The 23,348-nt window shown below is 39.8% G+C and overlaps 1 protein-coding gene across 3 annotated transcripts; it reads left to right on the forward strand.

Moving 5' to 3' along the window:
* Nucleotides 1-2,028: 2,028 nt before the first annotated feature.
* LOC110964716 (SH3 domain-containing protein 19-like) lies at nucleotides 2,029-22,876 on the forward strand. 3 transcript variants are annotated; one of them, XM_051944259.1, is made up of 17 exons: nucleotides 2,029-2,352; nucleotides 10,599-10,635; nucleotides 13,318-13,358; nucleotides 14,412-14,487; nucleotides 15,166-15,301; nucleotides 16,165-16,327; nucleotides 16,412-17,533; nucleotides 17,759-17,830; nucleotides 18,533-18,749; nucleotides 18,926-19,217; nucleotides 19,387-19,557; nucleotides 19,788-19,837; nucleotides 19,925-20,166; nucleotides 20,553-20,584; nucleotides 20,855-21,038; nucleotides 21,118-21,212; nucleotides 21,737-22,876. In XM_051944259.1, the coding sequence occupies exons 1-17, from the start codon at nucleotides 2,049-2,051 to the stop codon at nucleotides 21,842-21,844; spliced, it is 3,342 nt and encodes a 1,113-aa protein (XP_051800219.1). In that variant the 5' UTR covers nucleotides 2,029-2,048; the 3' UTR covers nucleotides 21,845-22,876. The 3 variants fall into 3 exon arrangements, with proteins under 3 accessions (XP_051800219.1, XP_051800220.1, XP_022069212.2); XM_051944260.1 differs by having other exon boundaries at nucleotides 19,390-19,557; nucleotides 20,550-20,584; XM_022213520.2 differs by having other exon boundaries at nucleotides 2,030-2,352; nucleotides 20,550-20,584.
* The last annotated feature ends 472 nt before the right edge of the window (nucleotides 22,877-23,348 follow it).

Here is a 23,348-nt window from a genome sequence, read left to right on the forward strand (position 1 = left end):
TAGCGCTAATTAACGGAGAACAATAACCTGCTTCATGCACAGATTAGAGCCTTTTATTCAAGAATATTAATTAATGAGGACACTCAGAGACGCAGATTTACATTAATACATGTAAATAAATATAAAAATAATGTTTACTGACACTCTGGATTTATTAAAATAAGGGATTTTATGTTATTTTTACTATAACCATTAAGTCTATTTTTGCACTTTTAATGATAAAATCTGCAAAATTAAAGTCTACAAAGAAATAACTACATTGCTGTCATAAAAAGACAATTTAATCTATAGTAAATTAATTATTAATTTATAATTATATAATATATATAAGCATCAAAAACACTTTATTAAAATATGACCTCAAAATACAAATATAAGTAGAAACAGTATAAACATAAATGTAGAATGTATTTTTGGTAAGAATAATATATATATATATATATATATATATATATATAATTTTTTGTTTATTTTATTTTTTTGCTCATTTTTTTCTGCATTTGATTTAAATATGCTTTTTCTGTTTTTTTTGCTTATTTTCTTCTATATTTTGCTTTATATATTACCATTATTGTAAGTATAATATAATAAAGAATGTTATTTATGATAAAAATAAATGTCCGACCACAAGCAGTCAGATCAGTATGTACAGGTATAAGTACACCTGTATGGGCAGCTATGTGTATACGTATAAATACAGGCATATAAAAGGGTATAAGTACAGGTATACAGTAAGTACAGGTGTCTATATCTGACAGGTGAACAGTCAGACCTGCTGCAGTCACTGAGGATCATGAGTTAGTGGCGCTGTCTGGTGGCTGAACACTGAAACTACCATTCATTCATTCATTCATTCATTCATTCTGTGTGTTTTTAACTTTAGTCTCATTTTTTTTCTGATGAAACGTGGAACCAACATGTTCAAACTGATTTACATCCACATGCAGGTATGTGTTGTGGTTTTCTTTTGGTTTTAAGTGTGTTTTCTGTTCTTTTGCTTGTTTTTGTCGAGGTTTTGTGTCTTTGTAGTTGTTTTGAGTGTCTTTGTGGGCATATGAGGAATATTGTGTCCTATTGTTGAGAGCGTTCGTTTTTTGAGATAGAAGAAGAACTACTTCTCTCCAATTAAGCTGTTAATTTTCTAATATCAGTGTCTCAAAAGAATCTTGATTAAGGACATTTTATGCTTGGAACAGCTTCCCAGAAAAGGATAAAATCAGATGTGAACAGAACCTTTGACTCATTATAGTATTATGTAGCATTATATTTGTTTCGTTTGTATTTGTGGGCATTATGTGTCTTCTTGTAGCTGTGTTGAGTGTGTTTGTGATGTTTTTTTCCTTTTGTACATTATTTTGTATCTGTTTGTGTTATTTTTGTATCCCTTTGTGGACATGTTGAGTCTTTGAAGGGTTTAGTTCCTCTTTTGTGGTGTTTAATGTCTCTTTATAGTCATTTTTATTTCATTTTTAGGACGTTTTGTGTCTCTATTCAGTTTCAGTGAAGTTCTTTGTGGGGATTTTTGTGACACCTGAGTAGTACAGGTGTGTGTCCTCAAAGGTTTGTTTAAAGGTTTAGTTAACAGTTAGTTCCTCCATCTTTTCTGTTCTTTTATTCGTTTCCTTTGTGCTTTTAATTTCACCTCTTTTCACCTTTTCTTTTCTATACTTTTCCTCCTTTCTTTTCTCTTCATTTTTTCTTTTCATTTCATTTCTTTTAATTATATTTATTTTCTTTTAATCTATCCTCTTCTAATCCTCTTCTTTTTCCTTTGCCTTTTTTGTTTTGTTTATTTTATTCTTTCTTTATTTTCTCTTCTTTTTATTATTTCTTTCACTTTAATTTATTTTCTTTATCTTTTATTTTGTCTTCTTTTTCTTTTCTTTCTTCGTTTTACTTTTTTCCCTTCGTGTTTCTTTTCTTTTTCTCTCTTTTCTTTTCTTTTTTCTTTTTCTTATTGTTATTGCCTCTTTTCTTTTTTTCCATGTTATATTTTTCCTAACCGGTGACGTCACGCCGCGGCCACAGCGCGTGCTGCTGTGTGTTTAATGAGCTCGTCAACGGGAAGGCAGAAAGTTGAGCCGAACAAACCCGAACAGCCCCGAACAGCCGAGCGGCGCCGAAGAGCAGTTCGAACCCAGGCGGCCATTTCGGGCTCCGACGGAGTTTGTGGGAGAAGTTGTTCCGGCCGGGAGGAGGAGAACCATGTCCCTGCTGTGATCGAGCACCGACACACCGGGAGAAAGCACACGGACACAGACATGGCCGAGGCCCGTGCCGAGCAGGACGACGACAACATGCCAAGGGACGCCCGGGAACCGGTGGTCCGGAGACCGCCGAGCAGCTCCGGAGGTAACGGCACCAGTTGAACCAGTTTGACCAGTTCACAACAGGATTTAACCAAAACACAACCCGGCTGATCGTGTCCCAGTTTCTAAATGTGTGTTAAACAGAAGCTCTCCCGGTTTAAATGGAGTTTAAACAGTTGGTTCAACTGTTGAATGTTGATAAATATCTTTAATTCTCATATTGTTGAACTCTCTGGTTGTTGTCAGTCTGTCTGGTTGTTTTTGTGTTGCTTTTTTTTGTTGTTTTCCTCCGCTTGTGGGGCATTTTATGCGTCTGTGTTGCTGTTCTGAGTGTTTTTGTGGTTATTTTGTGTGTCTGGGTGGTTGTTAAGCATCCCTTCATGGTTATTTTGAGTCCTTGTGGTTGTTTTGTGTGTTCTTGTTGTGTTTTTGCTTCATGTTATGTGTCTTTGTAGGTATTTTGGGTCTCTTTATGGTTGTTTGGGAACATTGTGTGTCTATTTGTAATCGTTTTGTGTGTCCTTGTGATTGTTTTGTGTGAATTTAATGTCATTTTGTCCCAGTTTCAAGTGCTTTTATAGTCATTTGTGGTTGTTATCCATGTCTTTTGTGGTTTTGTGTGTTGTTGTTGTGTTTGTGTCAATCTTTGGGGGCATTCTGTGCATCTGGTTACTTGGTTTGAGTGTGTTTGTCGGCGTTTTGTGGGTCCTTTTTGGATAATCGTTGCCTGTAGGTAGTTGATTTGTGTGTATTTGTTGTTATTTTTGTGTCTTTGTGGTTGTTTTGTGTGTAGCTGCAGCTGTTTTGAGTGTGTTTGTAGTCATTTTGTGTGTCTTTTGGGATGAAATGTCTTCATATATGTTGCTGTGAGTCTGTTTGTGATTATTTTGAGTTATTGTGGTCCTTTTTGGGAGCATTTTGTGTGTTGTTTTAGTCGTTTTGTGTATCTGATTTCATTTTCAGACTTTTTGTTTTTTGTGGGCGTTTTTCGGGGCATTTTGTGTCTTAATTTTGTTATCTTGAACCCGTTTGTAGTCATTTTGTGTGTCTTTGTGGTTGTCATCCATTAGTCTGTTGTCAGTTTGTGTCATTTGTGATGTTTTGTGTCTTGATGTATTTTGTTTTGATACTATTTGTTGTTTTTTTGTAAGGCCTGGTGGTCGTTTTGTGTGTCTTTGTGGTTGTTTTGAGTCTATTTAGGCTCTTGTGCCTTTTTAGGGACTTTTTATGTCTGGATTTAGTTGTTATGAGTGTGTTTATGGTCGTTTTGTGTGTCTTAGCAGTTGTTACACACCTCTTTATGGTATTTTTGAGTGTTAGTCACTGTTTGCTCATCTTTTAGGCATGTTTTTGTATGTCTCTGTGGTTGTTGTACATTAGATTGTGCTCACTTTAAGTCTTTGCAGTTGTTCAGGTATTTTATCAGCAGTGTGTGTACAGATACTCCCTTTTAGCTTCCAAATGCTGTGATATTTGTCGTATTTGTGTAAAATCTCTCACAGGACTGATAAATCTGCTTCCTTCCTGTGTATAAACTGTACAGTCAGACTGAAAACACCAGAAAATTACTGGCTTCAGATGTTAAACCAACAGCTTAATGGTGTAAGTTTCTATTTCAGGTCAGTTATGAGGTGTTTCTGAAGCTTTGGAGCTAAATAGCTGAGAGAAAACACTGAACATTCACTGGTTCCTCCTAGGGCTGTCCCGAATAGTGGTTTCTGGCCTCCGAATATTCGGGCCCTATTAAAGACGAATATCCGAATATTCGTTCCACCCCGTAACGTCCGGGTGGGGGGAGGGGTTGGCGGAGACGGCCTGAATATTCGGATCCGTTCGTCTGGTCTCCTGGGTCCAAATTTTTCCTTCGTTTTGTCGTGAATATTCGGATACGAAAATTAATATCCGGATACCACCGTAGTAATATTCGGATGTTCGGGTCAAGCCCTCGTTCCTCCTTTAGAAATGTGAATATTTGCTAGATTTCTGTTGCTTTTCTGACCTTAAGCTAAATATTTTAGATATTTAAGATCTTGGATCGACAAAAAAGGCATGTGGAACTTCTTTCATTATATTTTTCTATATTTTATGCACCTGTTCTATAATCAGTTTAATGTTGAAGTTTTTTCCTCCCTCTCGTGCACAAACGCATGCAAATGACTGTAGAAGTGCAGCAGAGTGAACGTGGGCGTTGTCTGCTCGAACCTGAAGCCATAAATTGTTCTGTCGACGCAATGATTTGGGTCAAAATTCTTACATCTGTGCGGAAATGCAGCCTGATAAAGTCGCTCCAAAAAGAGGTGAATTCAGTACAAAAGATGTGAAGTCCCCTCAAAGATTCATAATCACTACAACGAGGCAAAAATCATCTTAAAAGGCAAGAACCAGGCATACAATGACCACTAAAAGATGCAAAATAACCATAAAAGAGGCAAAAAGACCAATTATTCAACATGAGACCACTAATGTTATGGTTAAGTTTCCACAAAAAGAGATGAATGTACTACAAAAGACACAAAATCACCACCAAACCACATAAAATCACAAGTAAATAATGAAAAATCACTGAAAAAAGACACAAAATCATTATAAAAAAGAGATGACTTTAGTGCAAAAGGTGGGAAATCCCCACAGAAAGACAAATTACCAACAAAAGACTGTTATTGTATTGGTGAAATGTCCATAAAAAGAAGAGAAATTACCACAAAATGACAAATTAATAACAAAAGACTATTATTGTAGTGATGAAATGTCCATAAAAAGAAGAAAAATGACGCAAAATCACCACAAAAAGGCATAAAATGAGCTCTAAAGGATGTAAAACCGCAACCAATGACAGGCCTGTTATTTAATCAGAGGAATACTGGAGGGATTTTTCGTCGTTATCTTCCTCCTTCTCGTGCACAAACGCATGCAAATGATTGTAAAAGTGCAGCAGAGTGAACGTGGGCGTCGTCTGCTCCAACCTGAAGCCATAAAATGTCGTACCTACGCGATGATTCGGGTCAAAGTTCTTACATCCGTGTGGAAGTGCAGCCCGAGTGTGATTCTATAAACGTGTTTTAATCCGACATGTCTGAACTCGACCAGCAGCAGAAGACTTCACTCCGTTTTAGATCGGTTTAGTGTCTTTACAGCTGTTTGGCTTCTCTTTTGGAGCTGCTGTTGTCTTTTTGTAGCTCTTTTAAGGTGCGTTTGTGCTCATTTTGTGCGTCTTTGTGGTTGCTGATGTTATTTATATACACTATTTATCAGCATTCTGTTTAAAGATTCCTCCTCTTTAGCTGCTAAATACTGTGATATTTGTAATATTCCTGTAAAATCTCTCACAGGACTGTTCAGTTGTGTGATAAATATGATCTCCTACCACTCAGTTCTTTGATTTCACTAGAGAAGTGCAAAAAAGATTTTAAATAACTTTAAAAATCAGAATCTTCTACAAAAGGCACAAAAATCCCCATAAAATCTCTAAAAATCTGAGGTGAAATCACCTCAAAAAGGGGCAAAATCACCACAAAAAAATGGAGAAATACTACAAAATGATGTAACTTTACCATCAAGAGTTGGATGTGTTCAAAAGACACAAGATCACCACAGGAAGAGGAGAAATTGCTGCCAAAAGGCACAAAATGACCTCTAAAGGATGCAAAACCTCCACAAAAGAGGTGAAATTGCCACAAAAAGAGGAGAAATGACCACAAAATTACCACAAAAAGGAATGAAATTACCTCTATAAGTTAAAAAAAAAAACACAAGAGGGGAAATCACCACAAAATGACACAGAATCACCACAAAAAGGCATATAATGACCTCTAAAAGATGCAAAAAAACCTCACAAAAGAGGTGAAATCACCACAAAATGATGCAAAATTACCACAAAAATGCACAAAATGACCTTTAAAAGATGCAAAAACCCCACAAAAGAGGGGAAAGCACCACAAAATGACACAAAATAACCACAAAGGGCATAAAAATGGCATGTAATAATGCAAAATGACCACAAAATCATGCAAAATCACCACAAAAATGCAAAAAATGACTTCTGAAAGATGTAAAACCCACATAGAAGAGGTGAAATCACCACAAAAAGAAGAGAAATGTACCACAAAATGCCACAAAATCACAACAAAAAAGGCACAAAATGGCCTCAGAGGTGAAAACAACAGAATAACTCTGACGTCTCAAACTGACCTCAGAGCTGTGAAATGAGCGCATAGAGACATAGAACAACCAGAAAGACACACAGTTTTTACTGTTTTTACTGTTTTTATTCTGTAAGCACCTCATGTTTTATTATATCTGTCTGTCCTTCAGTTTAGACAGATTGGACGTCGTTTGTTTTAGTTTTACGACCCAAAAGTAGGTTAACTCAAACTGGCCTTCTGAAGAGACGCTTCAGCACCAAGGAGATGTTTTGTACACAGATTTCTGCTGATCAGAGGAAAAGTAGAATCATGCAGGTAGACGGCAGCCTGCACTGGAAATAGACATGTTTTTATGTCATTTATGGGACAGTTTGATGTGGTTTTATTGACTAAAACCATCAGAACAACATTTATAGAGGACATTTTCCCGCTACAATAGTTGTCTTTTATTGCTAATTTGCCTTTTTTCAGTTATCAGAGCATCGCCACAGGGATTTTTATTTTAAAAAGTCACTTTTTTATGGTGCTTTTTTGTCTTTTTGCAGTGATTTTTCGTCTTTTGTGTGATTTCACCTATTTTGTGGGGGTTGTACATCTTTTAGTGGTGATTTTCTACCTTTTTGCAGTGATCTTTCATCACTTTGTGGTACTTATTCCTCTTTTTAAAGTGATTTTGCCTCCATTTTCTGGGAACTTTAAAGGGATTTTTGAGCCATTGGTAGAAAATTCAGATTTTTAAAGTTGTTTAAAATCGTTTTGTGCTTCTCTAGTGACATCAAAGAACAGACTGGTAGGAGGTCATATTTATGTGATTTCTGAAGACGCACAAATGAGCAGACCTGTGAGAGGTTTTACAGGAATACTACAAATATCACAGTATTTAGGAGCTAAAAGGAGGAATTTTTAAACAGAATACTGATAAATACTGAATCTAAATCACATCAACACAAAAAGAGCCACAAAAACACAAACAATGCCCCAAACAGCTGCAGGAAATGGTAAACCTGTGAACTAACAGGTTTCGTTTCCCAGAGCTGAGGAGAAGCTGGAATAAACAGCAGAGTGAAGACGCCACAGAAATGAAGAACAGATTTCCTCCTCAGAGCAGGAATGCTGTTAACTAAGTCTAGTTCCAGAGAATGAGATCATGTCAGCTACAAATGTTTTATAACGCTGCTGGACGGTGAAACGGATTTAGACATTCAGATTCTTCTCTCATGTCTGAAGCAGGCGGGACGAAAACTGACCTCAGATCATCACATGGTCTCTGACGGCTTCACAGGATGAGCTGATCTCAACGATTATTACACTGATTAGATGGAAACCAGGAGTCTGAACCTGTTCTTACACTTTTAGATTATGAGAGTCTTTATGAACAGTTCAGCCATAGAAATGTTTTTACAGTTTTAGCCTGTTTTTTAAGTGGATCACCACAAAATAGCATAAAATGACCACAAAATGATGCAGAATCACCACAAAAAAGAAAAATGACCACAAAATGATGCAGAATCACCACAAAAAAGAAAAATGACCACAAAATGATGCCAAATCACCACAAAAAGAAGAAAAATAACCACAAAATGATGCCGAATCGCCAAAAAAAGAAGAAAAATGACCACAAAATGATGCCGAATCGCCAAAAAAAGAAGAAAAATGACCACAAAATGATGCCAAATCGCCACAAAAAGAAGAAAAATGACCACAAAATGATGCCGAATCGCCACAAAAAGAAGAAAAATGACCACAAAATGATGCCAAATCACCACAAAAAGAAGAAAAATGACCACAAAATGATGCCGAATCGCCAAAAAAAGAAGAAAAATGACCACAAAATGATGCCAAATCACCACAAAAAGAAGAAAAATGACCACAAAATGATGCCGAATCGCCACAAAAAAGAAAAATGACCACAAAATGATGCAGAATCACCACAAAAAAGAAAAATGACCACAAAATGATGCCAAATCACCACAAAAAGAAGAAAAATGACCACAAAATGATGCAGAATCACCACAAAAAAGAAAAATGACCACAAAATGATGCCAAATCACCACAAAAAGAAGAAAAATAACCACAAAATGATGCAGAATCACCACAAAAAAGAAAAATGACCACAAAATGATGCCAAATCACCACAAAAAGAAGAAAAATAACCACAAAATGATGCGGAATCACCACAAAAAGAAGAAAAATGACCACAAAATGATGCCGAATCGCCACAAAAAGAAGAAAAATGACCACAAAATGATGCCGAATCGCCACAAAAAGAAGAAAAATGACCACAAAATAATGCCGAATCGCCAAAAAAAGAAGAAAAATGACCACAAAATGATGCAGAATCACCACAAAAAAGAAAAATGACCACAAAATGATGCCAAATCACCAAAAAAAGAAGAAAAATGACCACAAAATAATGCCGAATCGCCAAAAAAAGAAGAAAAATGACCACAAAATGATGCCGAATCGCCACAAAAAGAAGAAAAATGAACACAAAATGATGCCGAATCGCCAAAAAAAGAAGAAAAATAACCACAAAATGATGCGGAATCACCACAAAAAGAAGAAAATGACCACAAAATGATGCCGAATCGCCACAAAAAGAAGAAAAATGAACACAAAATGATGCGGAATCGCCAAAAAAAGAAGAAAAATGAACACAAAATGATGCGGAATCGCCAAAAAAAGAAGAAAATGACCACAAAATGATGCGGAATCACCACAAAAAGAAAAATAACCACAAAATGATGCGGAATCACCACAAAAGCAAGAAAAATGACACAAAATCACCACAAAAATATACAAAATGACCTCTTAAGGAGGTGAAAATCACCGTTTTGCCTTTAAAAGTTTAATTTAGCAGCTTTCCAGAGGTTAATTCTGCAGACTTCCTGGTTCTGACCTGAACACTGAATCTGTTTCCTCGACCTCCTCGAGGAAAACCAGAAACCCACAGATGAGATCTGCTCATCCAGCTGCTGAACAAACATCTGGAAGTGTTAAAACTCTGATGACTGCAGCAGAACCCCTCGGCGGCCAATCGCAGCCCCACTTCCTGGATGCTCTCTGCCAATCAGGACGCAGGCCAGAGCAGACGGGCGGTCCGGTGAAAGAAAGTCGAGGAAAAGACGAGTGGGACAGCAGAGAAAAGACTCTAACCTCTGGAATAGAAGTAAAGAAAGAAAGAAAACCAACTTCACAGTCCAGGTTTAGCGTTTGTGACTCGAAGCTCAGCTGGTTTTCAGTTGGAGAAGCAGAAGAAAGGAGGTAGGACACTGGAAAATACACTTTATAGAGGAAAACTCTGCTTTTCTTTCTCTGCTTTTTCCTTCCTTTTCTGTCTGATTCTTTGTCCAGAGGTAGGAGCTGCTGGTAGGATTCCTTTAAAGATATCGTCCTCTTTGTCTTTCAGCCGTTTGCTTTATTTTTCCATCAGAGCAGCAGCAGGGAGACGCTGGCATCTTTTTCCATTTAACTGTTGTCACATAGTTCCTCTAGGGGACGCTGTTTTATTTATGACTATTTTACTACCAGACCAGAAACTTTGTCACAAAACCAAATGAAAGCTTGAAAACATTCAGTCTGTATGGACACAGAACAGTTAGGAAGAAGGAGAGAGAAAAGTATGAGACGGAATGGCACAAAGGAGAAGCAATGATCGATTAGTTTACAGAAACTGTGCAAAATGATGGTATACTGTTGAAAATGCCTCAGATTTTGACAAAAATGAGTTACAAAATGGTTCAAACACTGTCCAAAATGGATCAAGACCGCATAAAATGACTCAAAAACTGTCCAAAGTGATTAAAAGACAGTCCAAAATGGCTCTAACACTGTCCAAAGTGATTAAAAAACTGTCCAAAATGGCTCAGAAACTGTGCAAAATGATTGAAAAACTGTGCAAAATGATTGAAAAACTGTGCAAAATGACTGAAAAACTGCGCAAAATGACTCTGAAACTGTTCAAAAGGGCTCAAAAACTGCACAAAATGATGTAAAACTGTCCAAAATCCCTCAGATTTTGACCAAAACCAGATGTAAACACTGCCTGCAGTTCATCAGTGACGTCTCTAACCTGTGGAGTCAGTGAGGACTGAAGAATAAATAAAATCAGAATGTTTTTGTTGATGTTCTTCCGTTTGTCCTCCAGGTCGTCCTGACAGACGTAAACCGGAGCATCGCCACAGGTACCTTCATCTTCTTCTGATAGTTTAGCTGAGAAAGTAGCTGCTGCACTGTGGAAAACATCCTGTTAAAGTGATGGAAAAATGTATAAAACCTGTAAATTAAAATATTCATTATTATTCAGTTCTTAATAGGCACAATTTCTCTCTGAAATAGCAGCAAATATCTGTAAAATACTGACATTTTTAAATGATTTAAACACAGAAACAATTATTCATTTAGGTGAAATTATCATCAATCAAACTACAGTTTACATTGTTTAAAAAATGCCAGTTTAAACCTCTTAATAAACTTTATTGTTACAGTGTGGAGGCTACCACATGCAGAGATAAAACCTGTTTATTTGTGTTTATTTGCTGAACCTTCACACCTCAGACTGATGTAATGCAGGGATTAGAACACCAAACAGAAAAACAACGTTACAACCACACTGTTTAAAAAAACAAACACAGAATGTCCTCAGAACGGACCCTTTAGTGAAACCTCTGACTGCCTTTAATGATGTTTAATCTGTGGATCAGAGGATGGAAGGAGGCTCAGGAGGTTTTTGCAGCGTCAGGAATGAGTCATGAACCGTTGATGCTCAGCAGCTCTGTGGCAGCAAACATCTGGACCAGTCCTGACCTGCTCGCAAACATCTGCTTTTCTGTTTAGACTGGAAAAATCTGGGAGACGCTCCCCAGAATCAGCCGATTTTAATCAGAGCTGAAAAGTTCTGATGAAAACTGAAAGCAGATCAGTTTTATGTCAGCTCCAGGTGTCACAGCCTGAAGAACAAGTCTGCTTTCTGTAACAAACACTGAGCATCTAGTAGCTCCTTCAGAGGAGTCATGCTGTCCTGGTGGCCTCCCTCACTGGTCTACTTCTTGTTCAGTCATCTGAGATTACCAGTTACTGTGTTTGATTAGCTCACATTTACCTTTTAGTCAGACTGAACGTTCTCATTTACCTTTTAGTCAGACTGAATGTTCTCATTTACCTTTTAGTCAGACTGAACGTTCACATTTACCTTTTAGTCAGACTGAACGTTCTCATTTACCTTTTAGTCAGACTGAATGTTCTCATTTACCTTTTAGTCAGACTGAACGTTCTCATTTACCTTTTAGTCAGACTGAACGTTCACATTTACCTTTTAGTCAGACTGAACGTTCACATTTACCTTTTAGTCAGACTGAACGTTCTCATTTACCTTTTAGTCAGACTGAACGTTCACATTTACCTTTTAGTCAGACTGAACGTTCTCATTTACCTTTTAGTCAGACTGAACGTTCACATTTACCTTTTAGTCAGACTGAACGTTCTCATTTACCTTTTAGTCAGACTGAACGTTCACATTTACCTTTTAGTCAGACTGAACGTTCTCATTTACCTTTTAGTCAGACTGAACGTTCTCATTTACCTTTTAGTCAGACTGAATGTTCTCATTTACCTTTTAGTCAGACTGAACGTTCTCATTTACCTTTTAGTCAGACTGAATGTTCTCATTTACCTTTTAGTCAGACTGAATGTTCTCATTTACCTTTTTGTCAGACTGAATGTTCACATTTACCTTTTAGTCAGACTGAACGTTCACATTTACCTTTTAGTCAGACTGAACGTTCTCATTTACCTTTTAGTCAGACTGAACGTTCACATTTACCTTTTAGTCAGACTGAACGTTCTCATTTACCTTTTAGTCAGACTGAACGTTCACATTTACCTTTTAGTCAGACTGAACGTTCACATTTACCTTTTAGTCAGACTGAACGTTCTCATTTACCTTTTAGTCAGACTGAACGTTCACATTTACCTTTTAGTCAGACTGAACGTTCACATTTACCTTTTAGTCAGACTGAATGTTCTCATTTACCTTTTAGTCAGACTGAACGCTCACATTTACCTTTTAGTCAGACTGAACGTTCTCATTTACCTTTTAGTCAGACTGAATGTTCTCATTTACCTTTTAGTCAGACTGAATGTTCTCATTTACCTTTTAGTCAGACTGAACGTTCTCATTTACCTTTTAGTCAGACTGAATGTTCTCATTTACCTTTTAGTCAGACTGAACGTTCTCATTTACCTTTTAGTCAGACTGAACGTTCTCATTTACCTTTTAGTCAGACTGAACGTTCTCATTTACCTTTTAGTCAGACTGAATGTTCTCATTTACCTTTTAGTCAGACTGAATGTTCTCATTTACCTTTTAGTCAGACTGAACGTTCTCATTTACCTTTTAGTCAGACTGAACGTTCTCATTTACCTTTTAGTCAGACTGAACGTTCTCATTTACCTTTTAGTCAGACTGAATGTTCTCATTTACCTTTTAGTCAGACTGAACGTTCTCATTTACCTTTTAGTCAGACTGAATGTTCTCATTTACCTTTTAGTCAGACTGAACGTTCTCATTTACCTTTTAGTCAGACTGAACGTTCTCATTTACCTTTTAGTCAGACTGAACGTTCTCATTTACCTTTTAGTCAGACTGAACGTTCACATTTACCTTTTAGTCAGACTGAACGTTCACATTTACCTTTTAGTCAGACTGAACGTTCTCATTTACCTTTTAGTCAGACTGAACGTTGTGAATGTGCATCTAGATGGAGCTCTGGTTCTGAACTGGGCGGATCGGTGGAAAACAGATTTTTATGGAGGGAGGAGGTGAAATAAAGTGACTCATGGTTTCCTTTTTCCTTCTGTCTCTGCAGCCAAGGACCTCTGTCATCCATCAGAGCCGCCATCAAGAGGAGTGAGTATTTATCGTATTTGTCCTCATCCAGGGTCAGATCTGCTCAGAGAACCGACACACTGAACACACACACTGCATTAATAACATTCTGGAAAGTTTAAAAACCAAGAAACTGTCACAGAGATGATTTTAACCGACTAAAGCAACAAGTTCCTGTCATGGTTTAGAAGGAGGTTGAATAACTTTAATCATTTTTCTGCCAAAGTTTTGTCCTAAAAACACACAAAGTTAAACTGGTTTGAGGCCAAACTGTGGAAATGAGTCTAACAGAGCTGGAAAATGTGCTTTTAAAAGTGGAAAATGTGTGTTTTGACCTTTAGTGGTTGAATAAAACAGCAGCTCCTCCAGTTCAATCAGCTGTTTGTTTTCCTCTCATGTAGCTTTAAAACGACACAAACAGGTTCTGGATCCGACATGTTCAGGACTTCAGAGGACACGAAAAATTCTACAAACTCCATATGAGGAATAACATGTCATTAGCATGTTATTTTCTGTGTTTTTGTGGTGATTTTGCATCATTTTGTGTCTTTTTATGTTAGATTTGTGGTAGTTTTGTGTCTTCAAATGTGATTTTTGATCTTTTTGTGATGATTTTGCAGCTTTATTTGTAGATTTCTACCCTTTTAGTGATTTTACTGTGTTTGTTTTGATGTCATTTTCTGTCATTGTGATGATTTTTCACCTTTATTTGGAAGTTTTCTTCCCTTTCAGTGATTTTACTTCATTTTATGGGGATTGTGTGTCTTTCTCATTAAATTTTGTTCTTTTTATGGTAATTTTGTGTCTTTCTGGCTGGATTTTGCACCTTTTTGTGGTGATTTATCTTGTTTTTTGGGTGATGATGTGTGTTTTTGTCGGGTTTTTGGAATCTTTTTGTGGTGATTTTGCATCCTTGCAGCTCTTTATTGTTTTTCTACAGAAAACAGGAAATCTAAACAACCAAAGAGTCCTGGTTTTACTCTCAGACGATGATTCCTTCTGATTGGTTTGAGTTACAGCTTTGTTTAAACACATTCTGCTTTTATGTAATTGTTATTTATGGTCTGTTTTCAGCCTCCGCCAGATCGACGTCTCTGTCCGAGACTCCCAGAGAAAGAGATCGAGACAGAGAACGAGACAGAGAGAGGAGGTAAGACGGCAGAATAAACCCTCCTGCTCTGTTTAAATGTGATCTGTGTCCTCCTCTCTGATTGGTCGAAGCCTCTGGAGTCACAGCTGCTCAGGAGATCATTTTCAGTTTAACGCTCTGAACTCCAAAGTCAGTTTCTGGGTCCATTTTTTCTCACTGTGGGCTCATTTTTCACTGCATATATCTCTGAGACTATCAGTTGTTTTGTCTCGTTTTGGTTCTTTAATGTGTCGTTTGGACAGTTTCTGTCTTTGTAGTCTCATTTATGTCACTTTGTATCTCATTTTTGTTGTTTTTTGTCTCACTTAAGTCATTTTGTCTCATTTTTAACCTTTCGTGGCTCGATTGTGTAATTTTAATCTCATTCTTGTTTATGTTTTGTCATTTTTTCGTTGCTTTGTGTCTCATTTAAGTCATCACATATCTCATTTTCATCGTTTTTCTCTCATTTTTGCTGTTTTCTGTCTATTTTTGTTGTTTTGTGTCACTTTTTTGTTGTATTCATCTTGTTTGTGTCTCATTTAAATGCTGTAAAAGTTGAAAATAATTCAATTCATTCTGTTTTCACATTTTCCAGGAGATAAATGGTGTAACTTTGATGTTTTCCGTCACATAAGAGCCTCCTGCCGTCGCCCAGTTTCGTCTGTTTACATTGACTTTGTGTTGTCGTGTTGCCAGGCGACCAGAGATCACCATCCTGTCAGCAGAGCCGCTGGCCTCCCCTTCCTGGTTCCCCGGGGCTTCTGGGGGATTCCCACCTCCTCCTCCTCCTGCTGCACAGATCTGGGGTCCCACCATCCCTCCGTCCATACAGGTGAGCTGCTCAGGTGACGCCAGGTTCACACGATCCCCTTAAGGTCCATAGACAAGGGTCCAGATTTATCACTTTTTAATGGATTCTGCTGATTGATCCGTCCTGTGAGGAGTGTGTTTGGTGTTTACTGTGTCTTTTGGACACTTTTCTGTCAGTCAGTTTATGTTCTTTTGTCCCATTTTGAGCCTTTTGTGTCTCAATTATGTCATTTTGTGTCTCATTATTGTTGTTTATTTGTCTCATTTCTGTTGTTTTGTGTCTCATTTTTGTCTCGTTTGTGTCATTTTGTCTCATTTTGAACATTTTGTGTCTCAATTGTTGTTTATTTGTCTCATTTCTGTTTTGTTGTTGTTTTGTGTCTCATTTTTGTCTCGTTTGTCTCATTTTGAACATTTTGTGTCTCAATTATGTCATTTTGTGTCTCATTATTTTTGTTTGTCTCATTTCTGTTGTTGTTTTTGTATCTCATTTTTGTCTCGTTTGTCATTTTGTGTCTTATTGAAGTCATTTTGTCTCATTTTGAACATTTTGTCTCAATTATGTCATTTTGTGTCTCATTGTTGTTTATTTGTCTCATTTCTGTTGTTTGTTGTTGTTTTGTCTCATTTTTGTGTCAATTGTTATTTTGTGTCTCATTATTTTTGTTCATTTGTCTCATTTTGTTGTTTTGTGTCTCATTTTTGTCTCGTTTGTGTCATTTTGTCTCATTTTGAGCATTTTGTGTCTCTGTTATGTCATTTTGTGTCTCATTTTTGTAGCATACTATGAATATTTTTAGAGTTTCAGACCCTTGAAGTAGAAGGTCCAGATTTTTTTTAATGAACTTGTCCATCGTTTCTTTGCTTCCTGATTGTTTCTTTCAGCCTCCTCCATCCTATGAGGAGGTGATCAGGGAGAAATCTCAGGAGCAGGTTCCCGTCCCCTCCTCTTCCTCCTCTTTGTCATCGCCTCGTCCAGTTTCTACGACGACCATCGCCACGCAGACCGACCCTCGATCTTCAGCTGCTGATCCTCACGACTCTCCAGGTCAGACTGGTTCATTACATTCAGAGTTTTATTCATATTTTATTGTTTTATTGGTAAATAACTGAGTAAATCCTGAACCTGCAGTAAGAAGACCAGTCAGACCTGCCAGACCACCCCTCCCCCACCCTCCAAAGTCGTCTCACCTTGATGACATCACCGTCGCTGTGAGCCAATCAGCGCTGAGCTCTGCTGAAAGTGACGCTGTGGAACCAGGAAGCTGTGACCTTCTCTCTGACTTCTGCTCTCCTCTGACCTCGTGCTCCGCCGCTCAGACCGACCAATGGGATCACCCGTCGGAGCGTCCGAAGCCACGCCCCCGCTCTAAGCTCGGAATCCAGCCAATCAGCAGTGAGGTCAAAGTTCAGACCCTGGTGAAGCTGCGTGAGGACGGTTTGGCCACGTTAGCATCTCGCGCTTCAACCGACGGCTCCAACCAAGACGTGACTCAAGGGAAGTATCTCCAGGAGTTGCTGGACGCCTTCAGCTCCGACGACTGGGGTTTCCCCGATCACCGTAGCGACAGCAGCAGCCTCGGCCAATCAGACAACGAGGAGGAAGAGGAGGAGGAGGAGGACATGGCGACTCTGAGGGCGAGGATACAAGCGTTCGAGCAGCAGCAGGCGGCTGAAGGAGACACTCAGACTGTCGACGGCTTCGCTAAGAGGCCCGAGCCTCGACCACGGCCTCGTCTCCAGGGGCAACCGTCCAAACCGGGTCCGCCCGCCATCGCCCCCAAACCCAAACACTACCCACACGGTCCAAAACCCTCCAGCAAGGTGTTCTGGGAGGACGGGGGGCCGACAGCAGAACCAAGAGAAGACACGACTGAAACCCCGTCTGCAGATCGAACCTCCGGACCTCCTGCAGAACCAAAACCAGGTCCCGGTTCAGAACCTCAGACCTGCAGGATGCCCAACAAACCCTCCATCAGTCCAAAACCCCCGTCGGTCCCTGAATCCCCGTCACCTGCCCCGGTTCCTGCCCCGAGGCCTCCTCCACCCAAACTCTCCTCCTCCCTCAGTGACTCCAGAGTCCCTCCCAGACCTCCAGTAGCTCCCAGGGCCAGCGTTGGAGCTCCACCCCCAGAGAGGATCACCGCAGACGGACACACAACCCCGACTCTGCCCCCCAGACCCTCTGTGGAGGTCGGAGGTGGAGAAACGCCGGCTGGAACCGAAGCAACGCAGAACACCACGAACCAAACCGGTGAGTCTGTGGGTGGCTCTAAATGTTCTTGTAACTCCTTCAAAGGAGTCAGAGGAGTCTTGGTGGCCTCCCATGACCTTTAATGAACCTGAAACTTGACACCAGATAAAACTCTGAAAGTTTAATTCTTATTATCAGGACTAACTGTACAGAAATCAGCTCCAGAGATGTTTCTTTTTTCGTGTTTTTCATCTAAACTACCTGTTTTCTTGTGATTTATTCCAGTTAAATCTGGCAGCGTTCGTCCCTTCGTCCCGACCAAACCGACCTCCCTGAACTCGGCTCGCAGATCCAGCGGTAAGACAAAGACCTCGAACACGGAGCTGCATGAAGCTGCAGCACAAAGCGGCGATTGTCACATGGAGCCAGTTTGTTGTGTGGCAGAAATATGCAAACATGTGAAGAGATTTCCAGTGTTTGTGTGCGACTGCAGCCGTGTTATTGGATCCGGGCAGAGAGAAGCAGCGATTGTGTGAGGAGGAAAAAGCCTCCAGTGTTCTTGAGTCTGACGCAGCAGATTAACGACATTTTAAACCAACTAAACCAGCAGCCGGTTGTTGCCGTTGGTCTGGTTTTATTATTATTCTGTAGAATATAAAGGCTCTCTGTCTGTGCAGCACCGGATCTACTACCTTCTGTCCAAATATATGTAGTTTTAAAGGTTTTCTGTCTATTATTATTTAGCTATTTTCACCACATACTATATTGTGTTGAAAATAAGCCTAAAATTATTCGTTTTTTGAAGGACACTTTGTGGTTTTTGATGAAACATCCTGATTTCAGGCTTAGATTTGGTTCATTTTCTAGATAAAACCAAAAGTTACAACTCATAAGTTCCACTAAAAGTTAAAATCTGATGATAGTTTTATGTTTTTGACTGATAAATGGTGTAATTTTGGTGTTTTTTGTAAAGATAGGATGTCTTTCAACCCTCCTGGAGGCAGGTTTTTTTCTTGTTTAATAGATAAATATTTAACGTTGTCTGTTCTCCACCTTTAGCTCCTAATCTGGCTCCTAAACCCACCGGACCTTCACCGACACAACCAGATCCAGTCAAGCCTTCTGCTGCCCCGGTTCCAGCCCCCAAACCTCCAGGACCAACCAAACCGCCGACACCAAACCAGAACCAGACTCCAGCTCCGGCCCTGAGGAAAGTCCAAACCAAAGCTGAGACCAGCAGCAGTCCAACCTCCTCAGAACCTCCTCTTCCTCCACGGTAAGACTTGTCCTGGAGAAAATCCTCCTGTGACGGTGAAAAGTGAAGTTCAGAGCTGCAAAAGCTTCTTTTATGAAGCAGAATCTCAAATTTCACCTTTTTAACCGTTAAAATGTTATAAGATAGTTGTGAACGTCACCTGTTCGGTCACCTGACTCTCCCTCTCTGTCCTCCAGCCCCTCCAGTGTGAAGCTCCTCCCCCTCCGTCCTCCACCAATCAAATCCATCCCTGGTAGACCACCTCCTCCAACCGTCAGCTCAGCCGCAGCCTCATCCTCTAATCAGATCCCTCCTCCTAAAGCTGCTCCCACCTCTTCAGTCTCACCAGCCAATCAGATTCCACCGTCTCACACAGCTGCCCCGCACTCTGCTGCTGTAACAGCCAATCAGATGCAGCGGGCTCCGAAGAAAGGCCCTCCTCTACCACCACGCCCCAAACCTGGACACCCCCTCTTCAACAGCTACATGGTACGGCCCAAACACCCACAATACTACTACCTGTCAAAATACTACTTCCTATCCAAGTACCTGTAGTTTTGTAGTTTTATTCCACCAAAATACTACTTCCTGTGTGTCTCATCCAAACATGTTCTGGTTGATGTTATTTTGGGTTTAATCTTTTTAAATTTCCTCTCAGAAGCAGGAGGTTCTGATCGTCCTGGATGACCCGAGTCCCTCCGAGCCTCAGACCGTCTCCTCCCCTGTGATCAGCCCTCCACAGTGTCTCCTGGACCTGGAACCTCAGCCAGAACCGGGTCTGGATCAGGACCAGTCCAAACCTGCCTTAGAGGGACTCTCAGACTCCCAGGTAAACCCAGTGTTGATTCTGATGTTCAGACAGAAACGATTTGTCTCGTTTCTCGCCTTGTTTTTGTTGTTCTGTCTTTTATTTTGTGATGCTTTATTGTCATGTGTCTCATTTTTTATGTTGTTTTATGTCTTGTTTGTGTCATTTTGTGTCTTGACTGTGTTGTTTTACTTGTTTGTGAGTCTAGAAGTAGTTCTGTTTTTAATAAACATTCCTATTTTTCTTTTCAGTCCATTCTGCCTGCGGAGCAAAAAGAGTTGCCAGAACCTGCTACTGTCAGGTCAGTAACACAACAGACACACACAAAGATACACACAGCCTCCACCTCACCCCTTTGTTGTGTCTTTGTGCTGTTTTGTGTCTCCAGCGGTCCTCGGTGTGTCGCCGTGTTCGACTACGAAGGTGAGGAGGAAGACGAGCTCACCTTCTGTCAGGGTGACGTCATCGCCCTCCTGCAGCTGATTGGGCAGGAGTGGGGGCGGGGCCAGATCCACGGACGAATCGGAATCTTCCCCCTGAGCTTCACCGAGGTGATAGAGCCCCTCCCACAGCCATCGCCGGGGGAAACCAAACCGGCATCCACAGAGACGGGTCCGATGGAGAGCAGCGGTGAGCTAAAGGATGCAACTGTTAGCAGCTGTTAGCGCATCTGTCAGCAGCTGTTAGCCTCTGTTAGCAGCTGTTAGCCTCTGTTAGCAGCTGTTAGCGCATCTGTCAGCAGTTGTTAGCGCCTCTGTTAGCAGCTGTTTGCACGTCAGCCTCTGCTAGCAGCTGTTAGCATCTTTTAACACCTCTTAGCCTCTATTTGCACCTGTTAGCATCTGATCTGTGAAGTCTGTTATTCAAATACATTTCAGGTTTCTTCTTGTACACAAATCTCTCTTTCTGTTCTTTGTTGTCTGACACATCAGTTTTAAAATTAAAATAAGTTTTCTTGTCTTTATCCATTTTTTAAATTTAATTCTGATGTATTTTTTTTCTCATGTCCTCAGCAGCTCCAAACACATCTGAAGCTCCACAGTCTGAGGTGAGTGTTTTCATTTAGTGCTGTTTATTTTTGGCAATGTTAGAAGTAGTTTTACTGAAATATCCTGATTTTGCGTTTATCTGTTAGCACCACTTAGCATCTTTTAGAAAGCTGAAAACCTGTCGATTCCTTCTGTTTTCACAGTTTCCATCTCTGATAAATGTTGTAGTTTTGTTTTATTTAATAAAATAATCTTCGTATCAACCCTCCTGGTGATTTTCAGCCTCCACAGTGTTGATTTCTCACATTTTTTGGGTGTTTTTTCCGCAGCGTGAGCAAACAGAACAGTGGGCTGTGGCTCTGTTCGACTTCCCCGGTCAGACTGCAGAGGATCTGTCCTTCCACAAGGGGGCGCTGATCCAGGTGATGGAGCACGTGGATGCAGAGTGGTGCAGAGGAAGACTGGAGGGCCGAGAAGGGCTTTACCCTGCAGCCTTCACCCAGCCCTGCCCCGGTAGAAAACACAACAACATGAACAGATGTTTAACCAGCAGTCTGCTCAGGAATCTAACTCTTCTACTTCTTCTGTCCAGCTCAGCCAATCACAGGCCAGCAGGCGGCGGTTAAAGCTGAGGCTAAAGCTCTGTTTGACTTCACGGCAGAGAGCGAGGACGAGCTCACACTGAAGGTCTGATTAGTGTTTGATCTTCGTAAATTCATGTCGAGAAAAAAATAACTTTGTCCGCAATGACTGGAAAATTGTCTCCCATGTCCCAAAACTTGTGAAAAATTACTCAAAAAGAGAACACAGAGATCAACAGAATTTGTCCAAAATGACTAAAATTGTCCAAAATGACAATTCAGATTTTACTCAAAAGTTGTCCAGGATGATCAAACTTCTCCAAAATGACACAAAAGTGTCTTCAATGATTTAAAATTTGTCCAAAATTACTTAAAACCTGTCAAAAATGATTCAAATTACTCCTAAATGACTCAGAATCTGTCCAAAATCACTAAAACACTACCAAAAATTACACCAGATTTGTCCAAACCTGTCAAAAATACCCCAAACCTGTCCACCCCGATAGGTTAAACTCAGAGGAGAACAGCTTTTCTGTCTTCTCTATCGTCACCACCAACATAAAGTTCTCCAGATGTTCCTTCTGCTTCGTGTTTCATGGTGTTCTCTAACTCTGTTCTGTTGTCCTGCAGGTTGGAGATGTGATCACTCAGGTGGAGTCTGTGGATGATCAGTGGATTTTTGGGGTCATAGGAGGGAAGCGAGGCATTGTGCCTAAAAACTACATTTCATTTCTTTGACAAGGAAACTAAAACCTTCAGTGTGTCTTCTGGAGGTTTGAACACATCCAGAGGTCAGACTTGATTTCCAGGCTGTTTCTGAAGCAGCCTGGTTCGATTTCTTTATTGGAGGTTATGATTTGAGCAGCTGATGGATGGATTAGTTCTGTTGGATTCTTTCTGCTGGACTGGATCTTACTTTTCCTTTCGCTGACTGTTGGGTTTATTCGTCTGGACTCTCCTCGACCGGAGAGGAAATGGTTGGAAATGGACGTCTGCTTCAAAGAGCCACTTTCAGTTCACCTCAGCTCAGTTTCTATGTTTAACAGAAGCTCCTGATTCTCTTTAACCTCCGTTGTTCTGTTTCCTACATCCAGTAACTGTTTAACACGAAGCTGTTGGATCTACGATGGAAACTGAAAGACTGAAGCTGGTCTCCACATTTTTACAAATGGTTCTAAAAGTGACTAAAAGACTTGTTTTCTCTTTACCCTAGTTCATCAGGAGGAGCAGAGTTTGAGGTCCAGATCTGAGGAAGTTTAAACTGATGATGAGGCAGGTTTTAATAGAAACTCCAGGTGAGTCTGTAACTAGAGACAAATGGGACCATTATTAGGACATTTGACTGTTCAAATGTTTCGTCCTGTACACTGGTAGGTACTAAAGCTAATATACATGCTTATGAAAGTATCTTTTTATATCCAGAATAACAATAACACTGTCCAAAATAACTCAAACTTTTCCAGAATTCCTTGAATATAGTCCAGAATTACTCAAAAACTGTCCACAACGACTCAAAACATTTCCACACTGAGAGTTTGGAGACAGTCGGTGTTTGACAAAGAAAATCTCAGCGTCTGTGTTGCCTTTTCCTGAATTTTTGCACTTTACAGCCTCGCGGTTGGATTTTTCAGTCCGTTTCTGATTTAAAGTGTCGTCAAAGAGAAAACGCGTTGGACTGGTTTCATACCAGTGTGAGATAGAAATGTCTTTTCTTGTGTAACCAAACATTCCCTCTTTTTAATGCAAATAAAACTTTGACACTTTCTCTCATTTTTGACTTTGTTCCTCTAAAACTTTTACAAACATCCAGCAGCTCAACAGAACTTTTAAGTTGGTGGCAATTGTCTGCCGGTTACTTTAGGACAAATAAGCGGCTGAATATTCTGTATAGTTTACATTATACTGTGATTTATTTACCATTATGTCAACCGACTCCTAGAGAAGTAACCACGACTTCTAATGATGAACTCTTAGCTAACCATTTACATTACCTGTAACGTCAACAGGTATTTATGTTAGCTGTGATTTTGAGCGAATTGTGACTTTTAGCTATTCATTACTTTAAGCTAACTTTTACTTTTAGCTAACTGTTAGCTTTAGCTAAGTGTTACGTTTAGCTATTTGTTACTTGTAGCTAGCTGTTACTTTTAGCTAGCTATTACTCTTAGCTAACTAGTTGTTTCTTTTAGCTAGCTATTACTTTTAGCTAACTAGCTGTTAATTTTAGCTAACTCTTAGTTTT

The sequence above is a fragment of the Acanthochromis polyacanthus genome, chromosome 23, assembly GCF_021347895.1.
Source record: "Acanthochromis polyacanthus isolate Apoly-LR-REF ecotype Palm Island chromosome 23, KAUST_Apoly_ChrSc, whole genome shotgun sequence".
NCBI lineage: Eukaryota > Metazoa > Chordata > Actinopteri > Pomacentridae > Acanthochromis > Acanthochromis polyacanthus.

What these genes read in the sequence shown, in the direction of transcription:
- LOC110964716 (XM_022213520.2), top strand. Translation starts at nt 2,049, where the DNA reads ATGAGCTCGTCAACGGGAAGGCAGAAAGTTGAGCCGAACAAACCCGAA. An exon ending in AAACCGGAGCATCGCCACAG is followed by an intron (nt 10,636 to 13,317) that starts GTACCTTCATCT and finishes CTGTCTCTGCAG; the next exon opens with CCAAGGACCTCTGTCATCCA. An exon ending in AGGACGAGCTCACACTGAAG is followed by an intron (nt 21,213 to 21,736) that starts GTCTGATTAGTG and finishes GTTGTCCTGCAG; the next exon opens with GTTGGAGATGTGATCACTCA.